At 37.3% G+C, this 19,107-nt stretch overlaps 1 protein-coding gene across 1 annotated transcript in view; it reads right to left on the bottom strand.

The window, feature by feature from the left end:
• DDX46 (DEAD (Asp-Glu-Ala-Asp) box polypeptide 46) overlaps positions 1-19,107 on the bottom strand; it is a 113,418-nt gene that overhangs the window by 56,191 nt on the left and 38,120 nt on the right. Inside the window, exons 6-14 of the mRNA XM_006866207.1 lie at positions 18,421-18,586; positions 17,367-17,518; positions 15,924-16,037; positions 14,499-14,664; positions 13,345-13,465; positions 12,645-12,820; positions 11,499-11,620; positions 7,567-7,645; positions 5,730-5,812 (exon numbers count right to left, since the gene is read on the bottom strand). Coding sequence (XP_006866269.1) covers positions 5,730-5,812; positions 7,567-7,645; positions 11,499-11,620; positions 12,645-12,820; positions 13,345-13,465; positions 14,499-14,664; positions 15,924-16,037; positions 17,367-17,518; positions 18,421-18,586 — 1,179 coding nt within the window. The remainder of the gene's footprint in view (positions 1-5,729; positions 5,813-7,566; positions 7,646-11,498; positions 11,621-12,644; positions 12,821-13,344; positions 13,466-14,498; positions 14,665-15,923; positions 16,038-17,366; positions 17,519-18,420; positions 18,587-19,107) is intronic.

The following is a 19,107-nucleotide window of genomic DNA, read 5'->3' as shown; positions in this document are numbered from 1 at the left end:
CATTAACAACCTACAATACACAGATGATACAACCTTGCTTACTGAAAGCAAAGATGACTTAAAATACTTACTGATGAAGATCAAAGACTACAGCTTTCAGTATAGATTGCACCTCAATGTAAAGAAAATTAAAATCATCCCATTTTCAAAACCAGCGGCTCTTGACCAGAAATACCACCTCATGTATTTAAACTAAATGGAAAATTGCTAGATTTTCTGGATTTGGAAAGACCTGTCCTTCAACTCCTCCAAGGGAAGAAATCCAGGCAATTGCAAGAATTTAAAAGAGAGTGTGCTATGATTGAAAATGAAGGACAGTCAGAAATGGACAGTGAGTCAGAAATGATTGTTTGACATTTAAAATATAGGTACAACAATTAAAGGAATTTCAGATAACATGACTGTTGTAGAAGCATCCTCACAATTGTTACACTTGAGCCCATTGCTGCTGTCACTGTGTCGATCCATCTTGTTGGGGGTCTTCCTCTTTCACAATGACCCTCTTCCACTTTACTACTATGATGTTCTTCTCCAGGGACTGGTCCTTCCTGACAACATATCTGAAGTATGAGAGACAAAGTCTCACTATCCTGGCTTTTAAGGAACATTATGGCTTACTCCTTCCACCACACATTTATTTGTTCTTCTGACAGTCCGTGGTATTTTTAATGTTCTTCTTCAACACCAGAACGCCAATGCAGCAATTCTTCTATGGTCTTTCTTATTCACTGTCCATTCTCCTGGGTCACCTCTCTTTGGAATGGGCACAAATATGGATCTTTTCTAATCAGTTGGCCAAGTTGTTTTCTTCCAAATTTCCTGGCATAGATGACTTGGCTATCAAACTGCAAAGTACTGTTTAAAATGTATTTCTGAAACTTCTGAGTATGTTTCCTAACTTAAAGTAAGGAGGTGTAGCATGTTAACTACAGACTGCTAAGTAGTAAGTCCTTAAACTTACTGAGATTCTGTTTTGAGAGTCTCAGTATTTGGGAAGACTTAACTGAGTTACACATTAAGTGTTAATGCCTTCATTTGAGCTGTGTCAAGGTCTAGCTACTTCCTACCAAGTACCTGGATATATTCCAGTCATATGCTCTTAGGAATAAACTTTGAAATAAACTTTTATATTTAATGATAAATGACTCACTTCCTACAATCATACTTTCTCCCTTACTTACAAATCAGATCTTTATACATGGCATTTTCTTGCCTGAAACATTCTTTCCAGCTAGTCCCTCTCTTGGCTTCTCTAAATACTACGTGTTTTAGTGGAAACATTTTTTTCCCTCAAGAAAACACTGAATGACTCTACAAGGTTAAGTTGCTTTGCTATATGCCCCACAGTACCCTCTTCTACTCCACAACATTTTTATACTCGTAATTTATATATGGAGCCCTGGTGTGGTGCTGTAGGATAAGCACTGGACTACTAACAAGGTCAGTGGTTCAAAACCACTAGCCACTCCTTGGAAACATTATACAGGACCACTATGAGTTGGAACTGACTCAAGGGGATTTAACAGCAACAATTTCTGTATGTTTAATATGCTTCTCACTGGACTTTAAACAATATGAGTCATTACCACTATATCTATCATAAGCATTATAAAATCTAAGATTTCTCATGACTGAAAAAGACATTAAAGAGCACCTAGTTCCAGAATCCATTCCACAAATGGACCCCCTGCCTCTGCTTAAACACCCGGATAAAAAGGATAGTCAATATCTGCTCTCTCCCACAAAGCAACCTGTTTCATCTCCAAACAATGCTTATGTAGTCCTTCTTTACATTAAGCTCAAATCAAGCTTTCTATGGCTTCCCTATTGAGTCTCGGTTTCATTCCTTGAGATCAAAAGGGTAAATTCAATGCCTCTTTCACATGACAGACTTTCAAAGAGTTAAAAGATACTATCAAGCCCTCTACTCCAAGCTAAATAGCCCTTATTCCTCTATTTCTCACATGGGTCAAGTGTTACTATAATCCCGTTTGCTCTTGTTTAAGCCTATTCTATTAGTATGGCATTTAGAATGCGGTCCCTAAATCAAAACACAAAGCAAATACTGTCATCTGACAAGCAAGATATACTTGGAGAATACATGAATAAAGAGAAATGCCTGAAAGGAACATTTCCCTAATTCTTTTCCCATACATGTAGTCCCCAGGTTACAAACATCTAACTTATGGACAACTCTTACTTGCCCTTTAATTCATGGCTTCAAACCAGTTCTGTCATGGTTGACAAAACAAAAGAGAAATCAACGTGGGTATTTTTCATGATTATCGGAACAGGAAAAATAACAGGTCAAAGCCCTGAAATGATATACTCAGAAGAGGCATAGTAAGTCCTTTCAGAAGCCTGATGCATAAAATGAGACTACTGACAGGACTGTGGAGAGCCACGCACGTTCAAATGGAGACTGAGCCAACCCCTACTCACAACCAATTCTTCATCTTGATGCACATGCAGCTTTTAAACCAGTGAAAAGACATAAGGCTTTTACATTGTTGTTGTTTAGTGATGTCAAGTTGGCTCCTACTCAGAGAGATCCCTGTATAGAGTTTCTGAGGACCGACTGGTGTTTGAACTACTGACTCTTAGGTTGACAGTCCACTGCTTATCCTACAGTGTCACAGCAGTATGCTTTTATTAACTCCAACAAACACATAAGTTGATTTTAATTCACAGTAACCCTATAAGGACAGAGTAGAACTGCCTCCAGGATTTCCAAGGCTGTGATCTTTATGGAAGCAAATAGCCACATCTTTCATCTGCTGAGCGACTGGTGGGCTCAAATCACCAATCTTTTGGTTGGTAGCTGAACACTTTAACCATTGTGATACTAGGGTTCCTACTTGCATTAAATTAAGACTAAATAAGAACTGCATGTACCTCTTTCAACAAATTCTAAAAGACACAGTTAGAAACAGATTTTGTTTTTTTTTTGCAACCCAAAATCTGTTTCTTATTTCTAGCACTATAATGTATGGTTTGTTGTTTATTAAGTGCCGTTGTACAGGGTCGCTATCAGTTGGAACCAATTCCACAGCATATAACCACCACACCACCACCAGGAGCCACTGAGTCAGTTTTGACTCATAGAGACCCTGTAAAGGGTTTGGCGGTGGTCTGCTGTGGAGTCAGTTCCAACTCACAGCAACACCACATGGGGATTCCGAGACTGTAAATCTTTACAGGAGCAGAAAGCCTCATCTTTCTCCCGTAAAACAGTTGGTAGTTTCAAACTGCTGACCTTGAGGTTCGCAGCCCGATTCATAACTAGTACACGTGAAGCTGCAAATCTTTGCAGGAGCAAAAAGCCTCATCTGGTGGACTCAAACCACAAACTTGTGCTCCCAAAGTGTCTGAGCATAGATTTTTAAATTTTGACATAGTAGATTGAAAACTTACATTACTCTACTTGTTAAGAAAAAATTTTGATCACCTTTTAACATGTTTAAGTTTATATCTCTGAAATTTTGTACTTGAGAAAACATGTATGAGGAGTTTTAAAGATCTAAGCTAAGCAAATGCTTTGGGCTTTAGTTTATTTTACATCTGGGGAAAATAAACATTTGCTACACTGATCACAGGGGAGTTAAAAGAATAAATTCAAACAATTTAATTGGAAGCAAAAAGAAAACTATAAAAAATGAAAGCTTAAGTTTCTATTAAGGTGCCTTCGTGGTGCAGTGGTTAAACACTCAGCTGCAAACTGAAAGTTCAAACGTTTGAATCCATCCAGCAGCTCTGCAGGATCTGCTCCCATAAAGATCAGAGTCTAGCAAGTGCTATGGGACAATTCTGCTCTTGTCCTACATGGAAGTAGAGGTGAAATGACCTCCATGGCAAACAACAATGCTTCTATGATTAGTACTCCAATTCCAGTTGCAATTTGAACCCACCCAGTGGCCCACATCATGAAGGAAAAAGCTTGACGATCTGCTTCCATTAAATAGATGTTAAATGCCGGTTCTGACTCTCAGAGACGCTGGAGAGGGTTTCCAAGGAGTGCCTATTAGGTCTGAACTGTGGAATTTGCTGTTAGCAATCCAGTACTTATCCTACAGTGTCACACGAGGCCTCTGCTTCCATTAACAGTACAGCCAAGTAGCAGAGTCTGAAAAAGACAACATTCTACATCCTACTTTGGTGAGCAGTCATCTAAGTTGTGACATTATTAGTCTCTCTCAGTCTGGAGGCAACAGTGATGAAACTTAAAGGTGCTTGCCAACAATTAGTCCAGTGGAGTGAGCATCAGTGTCTATGACCCTGAGACCAGAAGAACTAGATGGTGCCCAGTTACCACTACCGACTGCTGTGAAAGGGACCACATTAGAAGGCCCAAATAGAGTGGGAGAAAATGTGGAACTAAACTCAAAATAAAATAAAAGACCAGGTTTATGGATCAGACAGACTAGTGGAATCCCCAGACCTTGACCACCCTTCAGGTCTGGAATTGACCTTACTCAGCCAAGCATTAGACATGTACATGGCGACAACACGCTACTGAGGTATGCACACCATAAAATAGTCAACCATTCAAGATCAAGCGGGCAGCATCTACTTAAGGACAAATTTCAGAAGGGTGGGGGGAAAAGGAGGAATGGAAACAAGAAATACCTGGAAGAAATGGGTAAGTGATGCTGCATTGAGGGGCTTACAATCAAGATGAAATGAAATAGATGATTCACTGAATGTAAAACTGATGATCTGTTCTGTAAAGCTCTACTCAATTCACAATCAAATTGTTTTAAAAGAATACAGTCAAGAGGGTAGACAAGGATGGGCAGCTTGGACATTGGCTACTCAAAAAGGTGGGCTACAAAGAAGTGGCGACTGGCTTACAAGCTTTCAAGAGGGAGCCTAGTTCCAGAGGGCACGAAGGAGGGTAGAATCTCCACTGAGTAGTATCCAATCTGTCTGGGCATGGCTTATGAAAAGAGATGAGGATGGCTCTCATGTGGCACTATAGTGAATAATTGCTATCAGGGCAGATTCTGAGGACTGGAAATGTACAGGTAGATGTTTTGTAGCAAAACGAGGGGAGTGATTGACTTTGCAGCCCAAGAGCAGAGGTCTCTGGGACCATCAAGGGAGAAGAGCAGAGTGCAGGACCCTACCCAGAGAAACAGTGATGCCAGAGATGGAGGCAGAGACGATGACGTGGAGAGATGGAACGGCTAAGGACTCTAGACCCAAAGAGGGAGAGGGGAAGTGTGCAGACGACCAGGAGGAAGGCTTGCAGTATATACCTTTTGGTTGGTTGATGATGCATGGAGGGGATTGTAACCATGTCAATGAAACGGTAATACGATAGGACAAATGTAAAGCTAATGTTCTCTCATGTAAACTATCACATAATTCACAATAAAACAAACAAACAAAAAACAATAGTCAAAAAAAACTTACTCTGCAACACTTGGGGTTGCCCTGAATAGAAATTCATTTGCTGACATCTAATAACAAAAATTCCAGTTTGACTAATGATAGTCACAGATGGCTAAGTAAAGCCATCACAAATACTTCCTAAATAAGTTTTATCAGGAATCTGAAATATGAAAATTTATTTCAATGCTCTATGTCCCCAACTCAGTGTTACACCATAAGACATAAATGTGTGAAATTCAGAAACAACATAAACATTTCATACTCATGACACATTTCACTCACAACTTATATTGACTAGTATAGTTCAAAGCATGAAGAAACATGACTGATTTTACCTGTGGTTCAAACCCCATGTCAAACATTCTGTCTGCTTCATCTAAAACAACATATGTCACCCTTCTAAGATTTGTGACCCGACCTAAGATGTGGAGAAAAAATAAAGACAAAAAGAAAACTAAAAATCAGTGGCAATTCATTTTATGACTACCAAGAACTTTAAAAAAAACTGTAAAGGGAACTAAAATGCCTGACTTAAGCAGAGGGGTAGATTAGGTATCTTTAAACAGTGAAAAAAAAATTTGGTCTACAATGTCTTAATCTAATGGCAAATACTTTCTGACAATGGGTATATGAGGCCCTTTATTTTGTCAAACTCGTCTCTTGCATACCATCATAGGGCCTGAAGAACCTGTAAAATTCAGAAAACAGCCCTCTCCAAAACACATCATAAAACTAAGACTGAGATGAAGCATCGAGCCACATCAGCCATTATCTGACAGCATCACCTAGGAAAAAACATATTAGAGATTACAGCGTATGTGTGGAAGGCAAGGTCCAGTGCTAACTATTTCAGGCGCAGAAAACGTCTTTTTATAATACTTTATAACTTACTTCCATATAGTTAGAAAATTCTAATGGGCATGTCAAGACATTAATGAGAAACTATTTAGCATCAATAGGTAGCTAATATTAAAATACCAAATGCACTACGTAAGTATATTTTCCTATACAAAGATACAAATCCAATATTATTAAGTGGTTCTACTGGCTTAAATAAATGTAGCTGACTTCAAAACCAATAAAAACTAAACACATACACAGGAAACTCTTGTTGATGGATTAACAAAGCATTTTTTACCAACTGTTGAATCAATCACCTGGCAAAAACATCCATAAAATGTTAATAAAAGTAAACCAAAAGGACAGAAAAGGAAAAAAAGAAAAATTAATCAAGTTCAATTTCAGGAGGAGGCTTAATCAATACAGCATTGTGGGGGGGCAGGGGACAAAAACCAAGGGATTATTCAATCAGTATTCAATCCAAAACTCTTCATATGCTGTGTAAGCACAGTGACTTATCAAACAATTTCAACGGCATTTTGCCAACTTCATATAGAATTAGCAGTGAGTTTATACAGAAATTCAAGCAGAATGCTCTATTAGGAACATGCATTACTCAGCTTTTAACACTTTATGTTTGCACTTAATACTGCTATGGAAGTTTCAAAAGCATTTTTATTCAAAAGATAGAAATGAACCACAATAATTGCTTTTTAATATTTAAGTATTGACACTAACATCTGCAGCCCCAATTAGTCTGACAAGGTTGGGAACAGCATCAAATTACCTACCTTTGATGGTTTAAGTCTCGGCAGCCCAGTTCTATAAATCTTGAAGGGCCTTTCTCCACAGAAGTTAAATAATGTCAACAGTTTAGTATCAGTTTGGATAGGGAATAATTTAACAATGCACAATAGTTGAGCTAAAACATGCAATATTTACAAAATACAAACTTTCTTGAAGCTGTAATATTTTAATTCATACAGTATTGTAAGAAACTATTACTTCCTCTGGAGAAAAAAAACCCTTAAGTTTTATAATACAGGCTAGTTTCCCACTCTTCTAAAGGCAAACCTAGACCACAAATGAATAAGCATAGCACAAGTGTGAAAACAACCAGATGGAGTCAGTTCTTAAAAGAAATTTTAAATCAAATTCCAAAAGTATTATCAATATGTATAATAATAAACAATACAATACATACTTTTAAGATATTACAGCTTTAAGAAGATAGGTAGGAACCCTTTTGGTGGTTTTTCTTGTACCTGCTTTAAGAAAAAATGTACAGAATTCAAAAATAAGAGAAAAGAAAACAAAAAAATACCGACTTACCACTGTTAGCTGCTAACATGTCAATCATTCGACCAGGTGTGCAAACAATAATTTCAGCACCTCTTTTCAGTTCAGCAATCTAAGAGAAAAAGATGAAATTTTATAGTCTATCACTACTGCTTATTTTAACAGATCTGAAAATAATCAATCTGATTTGACCAAGCCTCCAACGCTATATAACAGTGACATCAGATTTGAAGATTTCAAAGCTTACTGCTTCATTCTTTGGAATTCTGCAGTAATATTAAGGGAACAGGTAGCAGGAACATGACCAAACTGTGCTATATATGTGAAATCAAGGAAAACTAGCGATATTTACCAATTTTAATTTGCCACTACCCCTCAAAAGAAAAGGAGCTCTGATAGCGCAGTGGTTACAAATCGGGCTGCTAACCTCAAGGTCAGCAGTTCAAAACTACCAGCGGTTCCATGGGAGAAGATGAGGCTTTCTGCTCCCATAAAGATGTGCAGCCTCAGAAACCCTGTGCAGGGTCACTGTGAGTCGAAACCGATGGAGTCCTGGTGTGGCGCTGTGGGTTAATGCACCACACTGCAAAGCCATTTGAACTGCAAGGTTGGTGGTTCAAACTCACCAGCTGTTCCTTGGAAACCCAATGCAGGGTCGCTATGGGTCGGAATCCACTTGATGGCACTCAACAACAACAACAACAACAACAAACCACTCAAAACCAAGAAAGAAATATAATAAAGCAGTAAATAAAGTGATCATACAATGTTTTTCAAATTGAAGGCTGCCAGCCATTAGTAAATAATGCACCCAATTTAGTAAGTCACAACCAGTATTTCTTGAATGAAATAGAATAGAAAATACCAGAATAGAATATTCTAGATATCATGAAACTTTTGTTTCACTTCCATATAAACATATTATTCATATATATACCAAGTCATATAGTAAAATGATCAAAAACATTGAAATAGATAAACTTAGAAAATGAACTAAGTTCAAGCGATTAAGACTAGCACTGGAACAACAAAAACATTCCTAAAATTTGTTCTTACAGTTTTATGGTTAAATAAGTTCAAAAAGTATCAATCTATACCTGTCTTCTAGAATCACAATACATGTTAGCTTATGAAAAACTGAGAAGCCTTAAAGAAGTAAAACCTGTTTCAACTTTGTATAATCCAAAATTTAAAAATCTTACTTGATCATGTTACCATTAAAATATTAAAGCAAGGTTTTGTGATTTTCTAGTGATATCTCCTTATTTTACAGATTAGGAAGCATCCTCTGCACTGTTATGTCAACAATTAATAGCAGCAACAGAACAGAAACGCAGGAGTCCTAATCTTCAGATCAAGGAACCTTGGAAATCAGATTAAGTGTTGGGCTGCTAACTCCATGGTCAGCAGTTTGAATCTACCAGCCACTCCATGGAAGAAAGATGAGACTTTCTGCTCCCATAAAGATTTACAGTTTTGGAAACCCTACACAGGGTCATTAAGAGCTCTCGTAGCACAGTGGTTACGAGTCGGGCTGCCAACCTCAAAGTCAGTAGTTAGAAACTACCAGTGGTTCTGCAGGAGAAAGATGAGGCTTTCTGCTCCCATAGAGATTTACAGCCTCGGAAACCCTGTGCAGGGGCACTATGAGTCGGAACAGAATCCACGGTACGTAACACCACCACCACCACACAGGGTCACTATAAGTCAGATTTGAATCTACAGCACACAACTAACACCACAATTCTCAGATCAGGGTCCTGGTGTGGCAATGTAGCATAATCACTGGACTGCCAACCAGAAGGCCAGCGTATAGGTTCAAACCCTATACGCAGTTGTCATGAGTTGCAATTAACTCGATGGCACTTTAACAACAACGTCTAGATCAAGGAACCCTGGTGGCACAGTGGGCTAAATAATAGGCTGCTCAAGTCCTGGTAAGGCACTGTGGGCTAATGCGTCAGACTGCAAAGTCGTTTGAAATGCAAGGTTGGTGTTCAAGCTCACCAGCTGTTCCTTGTAAACCCTATACAGGGTCACTGTGTGTCAGAATCGACTCAACAGCACTTAACAACAACAACAAACAAAGGTTAGTAGTTTGAACCCACAAGCCACTGAGTGGGAGAAAGAAGACGTTTACCTCCATAAAGATTTATACCCTCAGAAACCTATTAAGTAGTTGTGGCGCTGTGCAGGATAATGCACTGGACCGGAAAGTCAGCTGAACTCCAGGGTCAGTGGTTCAAACTCACCAACCACTCTTCAAAAACCCTATACAGGGTGGGTCACTATGGGTCAGAACCAACATGACTGCACTTAGCAACATTAACCACCATTTAATAGTGGAGTCAAGGAGCTCTGGTAGCAAAGTGGTTACGAATCGGGCTGCGAACCGCAAAGTCAGCGGTTCGAAACTACCACCTGTTCCGCGGGAGATGAGGCTTTCTGCTCCCGTAAAGATTTACAGCCTCGGAAACCCTGTACAGGGTCACTACGAGTCAGAACTGACTCCACGGAACACTCCACGGCACATAACAACAACAACAATAGTGGAGTCCTGGTGTGGCACTGTAGGATAAGCACTGGACCAACAAGGTCAGTTTGAACCACAAGGCTGATGGTTCAAATTCACTAGCTGCTCCTGAGAAACCCTATATAGGGTCGCTAGAGTCGGAATCGACTCTATAGCACTTAACAACAGCAACAACCATTTAATAAGGTAACGATGAGTTGGCATCAACTCAACAGCAGTGGTTTTGTGTTTCAGTAATCTTCAGATGAGCACTCCACTCCCCTCTGTCCATCCTTAAATTTAAGTTTAGGCTGTCTCTGAAAATGATATGCCATTGAACATAAACGCTGTAGTATACTGTCTAGTCAGCCCCTGCACAATAGAATGAAATTACGTCACCCTCATCATCAGTTGTAGATCAGCCTGTTGTGATTCGTAGGTTTCTTAATGGCTCATTTTCAGAAGTACAGGTCTTTCCTTCTAGATCACCTCAGTGTGGAAGCTCTGCTGAAGCTTACTCAGCATCATAGGAACACACAAGTCTGCCCTGAGACACAGGTGGTAGCTGCACATGAGGCCACTTTCTAGACACCAACCCAAATCTCCCACATTTAATGCAAGGGTACGGCTGCTGAGCCACCAATACACTACAATCTGATTATGCAGCAGTAAACCAGCTGCCATGGACTCAACTCATGGTGATTTCACAAGACCACAGAACTGTGCACCCTAATATTTTCTTTCTACACCTTTTCTTTTGTTTCTGTTGTTGAGAATATATACACAGAAAAACATATACTGATTCAATAGTTTCTACATGTATAACTCCATAACATCCATAGAGTTTTCAATGAATTTTTGTTTTTTCCAGGGCATCTCTGGTTGAATTAGAACCTTTAACCTTCGGTTATCAACTGAGTACATCAACAATTTGCAGCACCTTTGTCCTTCTTCTAGTTAAAGCAAAAACATCCTAAGTGTATCATTCTTTACAAGACAATTACAGAAAGGTCAAACTAAAGTGAGACAAGTTTTGTCTAAATAATTCTTGATTTTAAAATTATTTAAGAAATTGTGATACTAATACATTCAATGCATCAGCCCCTTTTAAAGATGTCAGCATGGATTAGAGAACATAAATGCTGGCTCTATGGAAAACTCAAACACATACTAACCTAATACCATGGTCAAATTTCTGAATTATTTCCTCATGCAGAAAACAGAGATTATACCTTAGGCCCAAGGAGAGTACTAATATAAAAATATATCAAAAATTCTGAAATACAATATTAATAGAATTCATTCTTATTTTTATCTTCATACATCATGTATTTTAAATTTTAAAATCAAACGTTACTCAACACACTAAAATGGGAAACCACTCTTTTCCAAGATTAAAACCATTCAACTTGAGCAATGAATAGAACTATGGAAGGTTTCTTGTATTGACTACCTGCTCACTGATTCCTGTTCCTCCATAAACACAGACCACTCTAAGTCCCAGAGTCTTGGAAAACTTCTTACATTCTTTAGTAATCTGGAGAGCCAGTTCTCGAGTTGGAGTCATGATGACAGCTGAAAAGATAAATATGTCAAAAACCTAACCACCAAAATTCTTTGAAAGGCTATGCTTTTAAAAAGTGTAAAAAGTAAGCTCTGCAATGAAGTTCAGATCTCTTGGCCTAATTTTTGGGTTTTGTCTTAATTTGCCTTTTGCATCTCTGAAAATTCTATTTCAAAAGCTTTTTAATAGCAGAGATTGCACTGAAAGATAATTTTAACAAACTAGAGTTCTAAGAACATATTACAGTAAAATAAGTGAGAATTAAATGCCTCACTCAACCCCCACAAAAATACCTGGTTGAATAAAATGCAATTAGATCTCAACTGGGAATCGCATAGCAAAGAAAATCAAGTGACTCACTTGCTGAAGAAACCATACCGATGCTTCTGGAAACAACCTAGGTCTGAGGGGTATATACAGGAGTAATACATTGTGCCCGCTGTTTTCCAAGTGAAGAACTGCAGAACTTGCCAAAATTCTACTCAATGTTTGCAGAAAAATCTCTGTCAAAATGTATCAAGAAATCTGAATCTTAAGACCTAACACTGAATGAGATGCTGGCACTGCAACTTTTTAAGGACAAGAAAACATAAGGGGGTTTCAAAAAGTTTATGGAAAATTCCAGTATCTTTTAACTCCATTTACCTACAGACTTGTGGAAGTACCCTCATACATTTCCCTACTTTTTTCCATGTTGAGTTTATAGATCCACTGATACTGGGCTAAGAACAAATCTCAACATAAATAAACAGATAGATGCACGAGGAGTCTACCTGCTGAGTCATGAGTTTAAAACCTGAGCTGTGCCAAGAGAGGCTGTTTTTGTACTTCTGAGATGTCACTCCAGAGCTCTGAAGATTCTCCTCCGCCTGCTAGTAAGGGGAAATTAGCCCCAAAGTGCCAAATTGATAATGGAAATTGACATAAAGACATCTTTATTGTCACACTTAAGAACATTATAAAGTATCAGGTCTTTCTGGTTAACCTGAGAACACGGTTACCTGAAAAAAAAAAAGTTTAATGAAAGGAACTTACCTATTGGTCCCTCTCCTTCTTCTAATGACCTCTGATCCATGATGTGTCTAAACATGGGCAACAGAAAAGCAATAGTCTTTCCACTTCCTGTCTTGGCAATGCCAATCAAGTCTCGTCCAGACATTATGGCAGGAATCGCTTGGGTCTGAATTGGCGTGGGTTTTTCATAGCCATGTCTTAAAAAGAAAACCAAAGGAGGGCAAGGTAAGAATCAAGATGCCTGGGCCCCTCACACTCCCATTAGAATAAGCTTTCTGAAAGTGGAGCAATAGAAAGAATGAAATACTGGTACATGGCACAACATAAAAGAATCTTGAAAACATTAAGTAAAAGAAGTCAGTCACAACAGACCATATACTGATTGAACTCATTCATAAGAAACATCCAGAATAGGTAAATCTACAGAAACAAAGGGTAGATTAGTGGTGCCTAGAGTTGAGGAGAAAGGGAGAAAGACTGGCTGTTAATAGATCTTTTGTGGGGAGCATGAAAAATTTCCAAATTAGACCATGATGACAGTTTGAAAACCCTGTGAAAATATTAAAAACTGTACACTTTAAAAGAGGAAATTGTGTGGTATGCAAATTATCTCAATAAAACTGCTATATTAGAGTAAACACGTAACCCAAGGAAAAGATTTATGTGAAAAGACTATAATGAACAGCAAGATACTGAAAAAATGTGAACAGCTCCCACTTACTTTTTGAGGGAATTTAAGATCTTCATGGAAATTCCACACTGGACCCAAGATTTAATTGGTTTGGGGCAACCTTTTCCCTTGACTGTAATGCCCTCCATTTCCAATCGAAATACATTCACCTCTACAAAACAAAATCCAAATTAAAAACTCTATTGTTCTGTTGGCACATTATTAATTACATATAAGGTGAAATTAAGAATCTTTAACTCTTTTTCTTTTTTAATGCTGTTCATAGAAGAGCTACATGAAAGAGCACTAAATAGCACAGATACAATGAAAGCAATTGCTTTTACAATCAACTAAGGACAAAAAAGAAACACTCCAATTGGAATAATTTGGGTTTTGTTTTGTCTTAAATTCCAAGAACAATAAAAGAAGAATCGGAAAGTAATACATGTATTTGTTCTCCATTCAAGAGTTACCCCATATTACCCTTATTCTACTCTGATAGTGTAGTGGTTACAAATAGGGCTGCTAATCTCATGGTCAGTGGTTCAAAACTACCAACTGTTCCACAGCAGAAAGATGAGGCTTTCTGCTCCTGTAAAAATTTACAGCCTCGGAAACCCTGAACAGGGCCACTATGAGTCGAAACCAATTCCACGGCACGTAACAACCACCACCAATATTACATAAATTTACATTGTTTCTTAACTTTCCAGTCCCAGAAGAAAAACGCTGGCAGAAATATTTTATTTGCTAACCTCACATGAAGAGCATTTGCAATTCAAAAATCTTCAGCTGCACAAGCCTAACTTTTGCTTAATTTTTGGTGATGGCTGTGTGCTACTGAGTCGATTCTGACTCATAAGAACCCTACACAGGGTTTTCGAAGCTGTAAATCTTTATGGGAGCAGAAAGCCTCCTCTTTCTCCCACGGAACAACTGGTAGATTCAAACTGCTGACCTTGCAATTAGCAGCTCAGTTCATAATCCACTACCCTTCCAAATATTGTCCTGATTGCTTTCTGCTGTGGACCTTTGCAACGATGTTCTCAATCTGTAGGTTCTAACCTTCTAATTAAATCTCCACATGTCACTGGAAAATTTATCTTACTATTCTTCATTGCAGAGGTCTATCCACATTCCCTTCAGGGAAAATAAAGTATTTCCACCTCTGCTCCCACAATAACCAATATATAAATGATATTTACCCTCTTGAGACATTTTTGCTAGTTCTGGAACTTCAACATAAAAATTTTTTCTAAACGGTTCATATTCAATTTTTCCATGATCAACTGGCTCTAGAAGTTTCCTCTGTTTTGTCTGATAGCCTGTAAGGGCAGTCTGAAGATCAACTTCTTCCTCCTCTGAAGAATACTGTAATTTAAAAAAGACGAAAAAGAAAGTTAAGAGTTAGTATGTTACTTCATTTCCCGAAAGTAAGCAGTATTACTAGGCTTTTAAAATACTCTTCTAGAAATTTAGCTTTTACCTTATTACTTGCTGAAACAGACTCCTTAACTCAAAAAAAAAATTATTTTTTTTTTTTAGTTCCAGAATATTCAGTGTGCTGAGAGACAAAATGTTGCCAGTGTCAGCACACAGGGATGGGAAAATAGTGAAAGGACCCTGGATTATATGTGGACAAGGTGGGCAGGGCTACAGGGAGAAGTGTGAGTTTGGACCTCACAGCTTCCTTCCTCTTGGGCCAGAGCTACATTACATTTAGCCTTTTTTTTCCCCACCCTCACTCACTTTATTCAGACACCTGAGTGTACCTCTCCCCCCACAGGGCGGGAGATGGTCTGCTCTGTGTACAGTTCATTCCTCAGAGTCAGGAAAGCCCCATCAATCCCACCTCCGTGAGCAAGGAAAAACTTGGAGAAGTTCCTTAATGTAGCAAGCACAGCAGCACAGTCAATCCACAATGCTACATCCACAAGCTGCCAGTTACCTGTGTTATACTAATTCAATGATATTGAATCAATTCCAACTCCCAGTGACCCCACAGAGCAGAGAACTGCCCCATAAGAGCATCAAGGCTATAAAGCTTTATAGACTCAGACTACCACACTTTTCTCCTATGGACTGGTTAGTGGGTTCAACTGCCAACATTGCAGTTAGCAGAGTGCTAAGACACTGTACCACCAGGGCTCGGTACTGCTCTAATAAACGTTAATTCTCATCATTTCACACCTCAAATAATGTCTATCACTTTCAGTGAGAATACATTAACTCAAGAATTTTTCTTAGCTTCTTTTGCTTTGGCATTTTAGAAAGTTATAATTCCAATATAAAGCTGAAATACACTAATTCTCAGAGATACCTTAATAAAGTTTTTGTACAATAACCTAATGTTCTTCCATTTTTACAACACATGTTAATGGGAACTTAATTCATTCTCTCGCTTCCTTTACCTATGTGCCTGAGATATGCTGATGAGAGGGGGACATCAAAAAGTAGCATATAGAATGAAGCCAGAGAATGCTGTTAACACTAGATATTCAACTACAATATCATCGAGAATAGCAACATTCCACAACGCAGTATTGTGCTAAACTGAGAAATATATATCCATCAATGCTTTCTAATAGGTATGTCTAAGTATCATGAACTAAATCAAAATTAATAATTACCTCCATGGCATCCTGGTCATTCTCCATGAGCTCACCTTTCTTCTTATCAGAATCAACAACTGCTTTTTTGGTAGTCACAACAGTGACAACTTTTGTAACAGTTGGTCCAGACTTCTAAAGTAAAAGAGAGATATAAAATATTTTGCCAAACTGAAGTATAGTAATAACTGTCACAACTTATAACTCAATTAACTTAGCTATTAATGACAGCTTAGTTAATAAAACACTTCTCATTAACAAAAACCCTTTTCTCCTTATCAATCTGTATATTTTCAATGTAACATAATTATTTTATATTTTATAATACATTAAAACATACATATTTTATAATAACTATTATAAATATTACATATTTTTAAATATTGATTGGTACTTTTCACTCATTCAACAAGCCAGGAATTATTCTAGTAATTTAATATGAGCCAATAAACAAAACAAATGAAGTAAGCCAAATAACAGTTTAGTTTAATTAAAAAAGAATGCTTACATTAATAAACATTATACTCTTACAGGAAATATGAGCTTAGGGAGGCAGTGAGTTTGTGCTGTTGTTGTTAAGTGCCAACAAGTCAGTTTGAACCCATAGCGACTCTATATAGTTTCTGAGGAGCAGCTGGTGGGTTTGAACCACCGACTTTATGGTTAGTAGCCCAGTGCTTATCCTACATTGCCACATGGCAGTGAAATATGAGTCAGCTTCAAAAAGCTTGTGGAAAATGGAACAGAAAGATACTGGAATTTTTCTATGAACTTTTAAAAATCCCCTCACAGTTTTTAGGAAAGATTGAGAAAGTTGAAACAACTTAAAAGAATGTAACCAATGTCACTGAATTGTAAATGAGGAGCTTGTTGAAGTACAGTATGTGTTTTTGTGTGCATTTTCACCAACAAAGGTAAGAAAAAAATAAAATAAAAACAGGAAAGATCAATGCTATCCTTTACAAGTAAAGATACACACAAAAAATAAAAATTTTAGTCATTTATATAATTTGTAAAAAGGTAATAAATGCTATGTGAAAAAAGAAGGGGCATCAGGAGTGAAAAAAACAGTGCTGGAGAAATCTGAGGGGATGTACTGAGAACACAACATCTATGTAAACGTATTAAACAAAGATAAAGGTAGTGAGGGAGTCATTTTTAGAAATAAAAGCATTTATAGCTAAAAACCACCAGTTTTTCTGGTACTCAGAAAAAGTATTACCATTTGAATGATGATGCATGGAGGGGATTATAATAACTACAATTAAACGAAATATGATAGGATGAATGTAAAGTTGATGTTCTCCCATGTAAATTATCACTCAATTATAAACTAAAAAAAAAAGTATTGCCATTTCTTAGCGGAAGGAAACAAAGTCAGAAGTGAGACAACACAACAATGAATTCAAGTTATCAAAGTGGAAATACAAATCTTTAAGAATACAATAAGAGAAAATCCCTTACCTTTTCATTTCCTCCACCACCTTTTACACTTCTCATGTTGAACTTTTTTACTTCCTCTTTCACTTCTTCCATGTAAGCATCTAATGGATCTAATTCCTCACCCTCCATTTCATTTCCTTCCTTCTCGGCTTCTGCAGGATCATCTTCATCATCTAAAATATCACAATATACTTTCTTTGTACATGTATTTCCAAAGGAAAGATTCCACAACCAGACAGAGTCCCACCACTCTAATCTTTACCCCCACTGCCCAAACATCCTCCTTTGCAATTACTCCAACTGTGCCACAGTTCAATTTGGAAGATCTTATGTTTTTACAAGATATATTACTTGAGGAAAAAATAATAAAAAAGAAGTAATAAAGATTAAAACCTTATAAATGATTTAATTGCAAAGGAGCAACAACTTAGCAAAAACAAAGCACCAGTATTACATTTTAGTTACACTGCTTAAAGCAGAACTAAAAAGTATTTCTACTAGAAAGGAAAAAATAATAGTACATAACTGTAAAATCAAGATACTGTTTTGTAAATAATGGAAATATTATGATCATACATACACATAATCCAGTTATCTATTTAAACCATTCTGCAATGCATACATTGTTATTGTTGTTGTTATGTGCCATAGAGTCGTTTCCGACCCATAGCAACCCTGTATAGGGTTTCCGAGGGTGTAAATCTTTACGGGAGTTGAAAGCCTCATCTTTCTCCCGCGGTGCAGCTGGTAGTTTCGAACCGCTGACCTTAAAGTTCGCAGCCCGATTCGTAACCACTACGCTACCAGAGCTCCTTAATGCATACATAGAATAAAACAAAACTGTATTTTTCTATTAAAATTTCATAATCTTCTTACTTCATTAAACTCTCAAAAGTCAAAATGAGATATAGAAGGAATGCCCTAAATTCATCCTCATTATTAACATCTGTACTGGCAGTGAAAAAAAATGAAAGACATATTTACCATAAACATCCAAAAAACACAATACGAAATATTAATTGAAATTATAGAATATTTTATAAGAATTGCTATATAGGCCAACAAACAAATGTACCATCATCATCTTCTAAACTCCATTTTTTCCCCTGCTTCATCTCTTCAATTTCCTTCTTCAGTTCCCCTATATTTTCCATGGCCTTTTTACGTTGCTCTTCACGCCATTTTTCTACTCTTTCTTTTCGCTTTCTCATTTCTTCTTCGAGCTTATTCTGATCAAAGTTCTTTAAAAAAAATAAAGGAAGATACATACAAAGAAGATGAAAACAATAATTAACACTTTTATTCCAAGTGGCAGTCACATGAGTATTATAAATTTTAAAAAAGGATAAAAATGTACATGCATGTGTGTTTGTGTATATATGGTTTTTACATGCTCTTCAGTTGGTTCCTATTCAGAGACCCTGTGTAGGGTTTCCGAGTAGTGGTTGGTGGATTTGAACTGCCAACCTTGTGGTTAGCACAAGGACTCCATACATACAAACATATAATCCTAATGTAGGTCACATTTAATAGATCACACATCTTTGTAAATTTACCCATAAATATATTAACACAAAATCACAATATTATAAAATAAAAAGAATCTTAACCTAAGAAAGAAAAACAATTTTAACACCAGAAATTAATCAATTTAGTTATAATAAGTATTTGTTGTTGTTAAATGCTGTCAAGTCGATTCCAACCCACAGCAACCCTGTTTAGGGTTTTCAATGAGCAGCTGATGAGCTTGAATCACTGACCT

Source organism: Chrysochloris asiatica, unplaced genomic scaffold, assembly GCF_000296735.1.
Source record: "Chrysochloris asiatica unplaced genomic scaffold, ChrAsi1.0 scaffold00087, whole genome shotgun sequence".
Lineage (NCBI taxonomy): Eukaryota > Metazoa > Chordata > Mammalia > Afrosoricida > Chrysochloridae > Chrysochloris > Chrysochloris asiatica.
The sequence above is the reverse complement of the archived record's forward strand: the minus strand, read 5'-3'. Positions and strand labels throughout refer to the sequence as shown.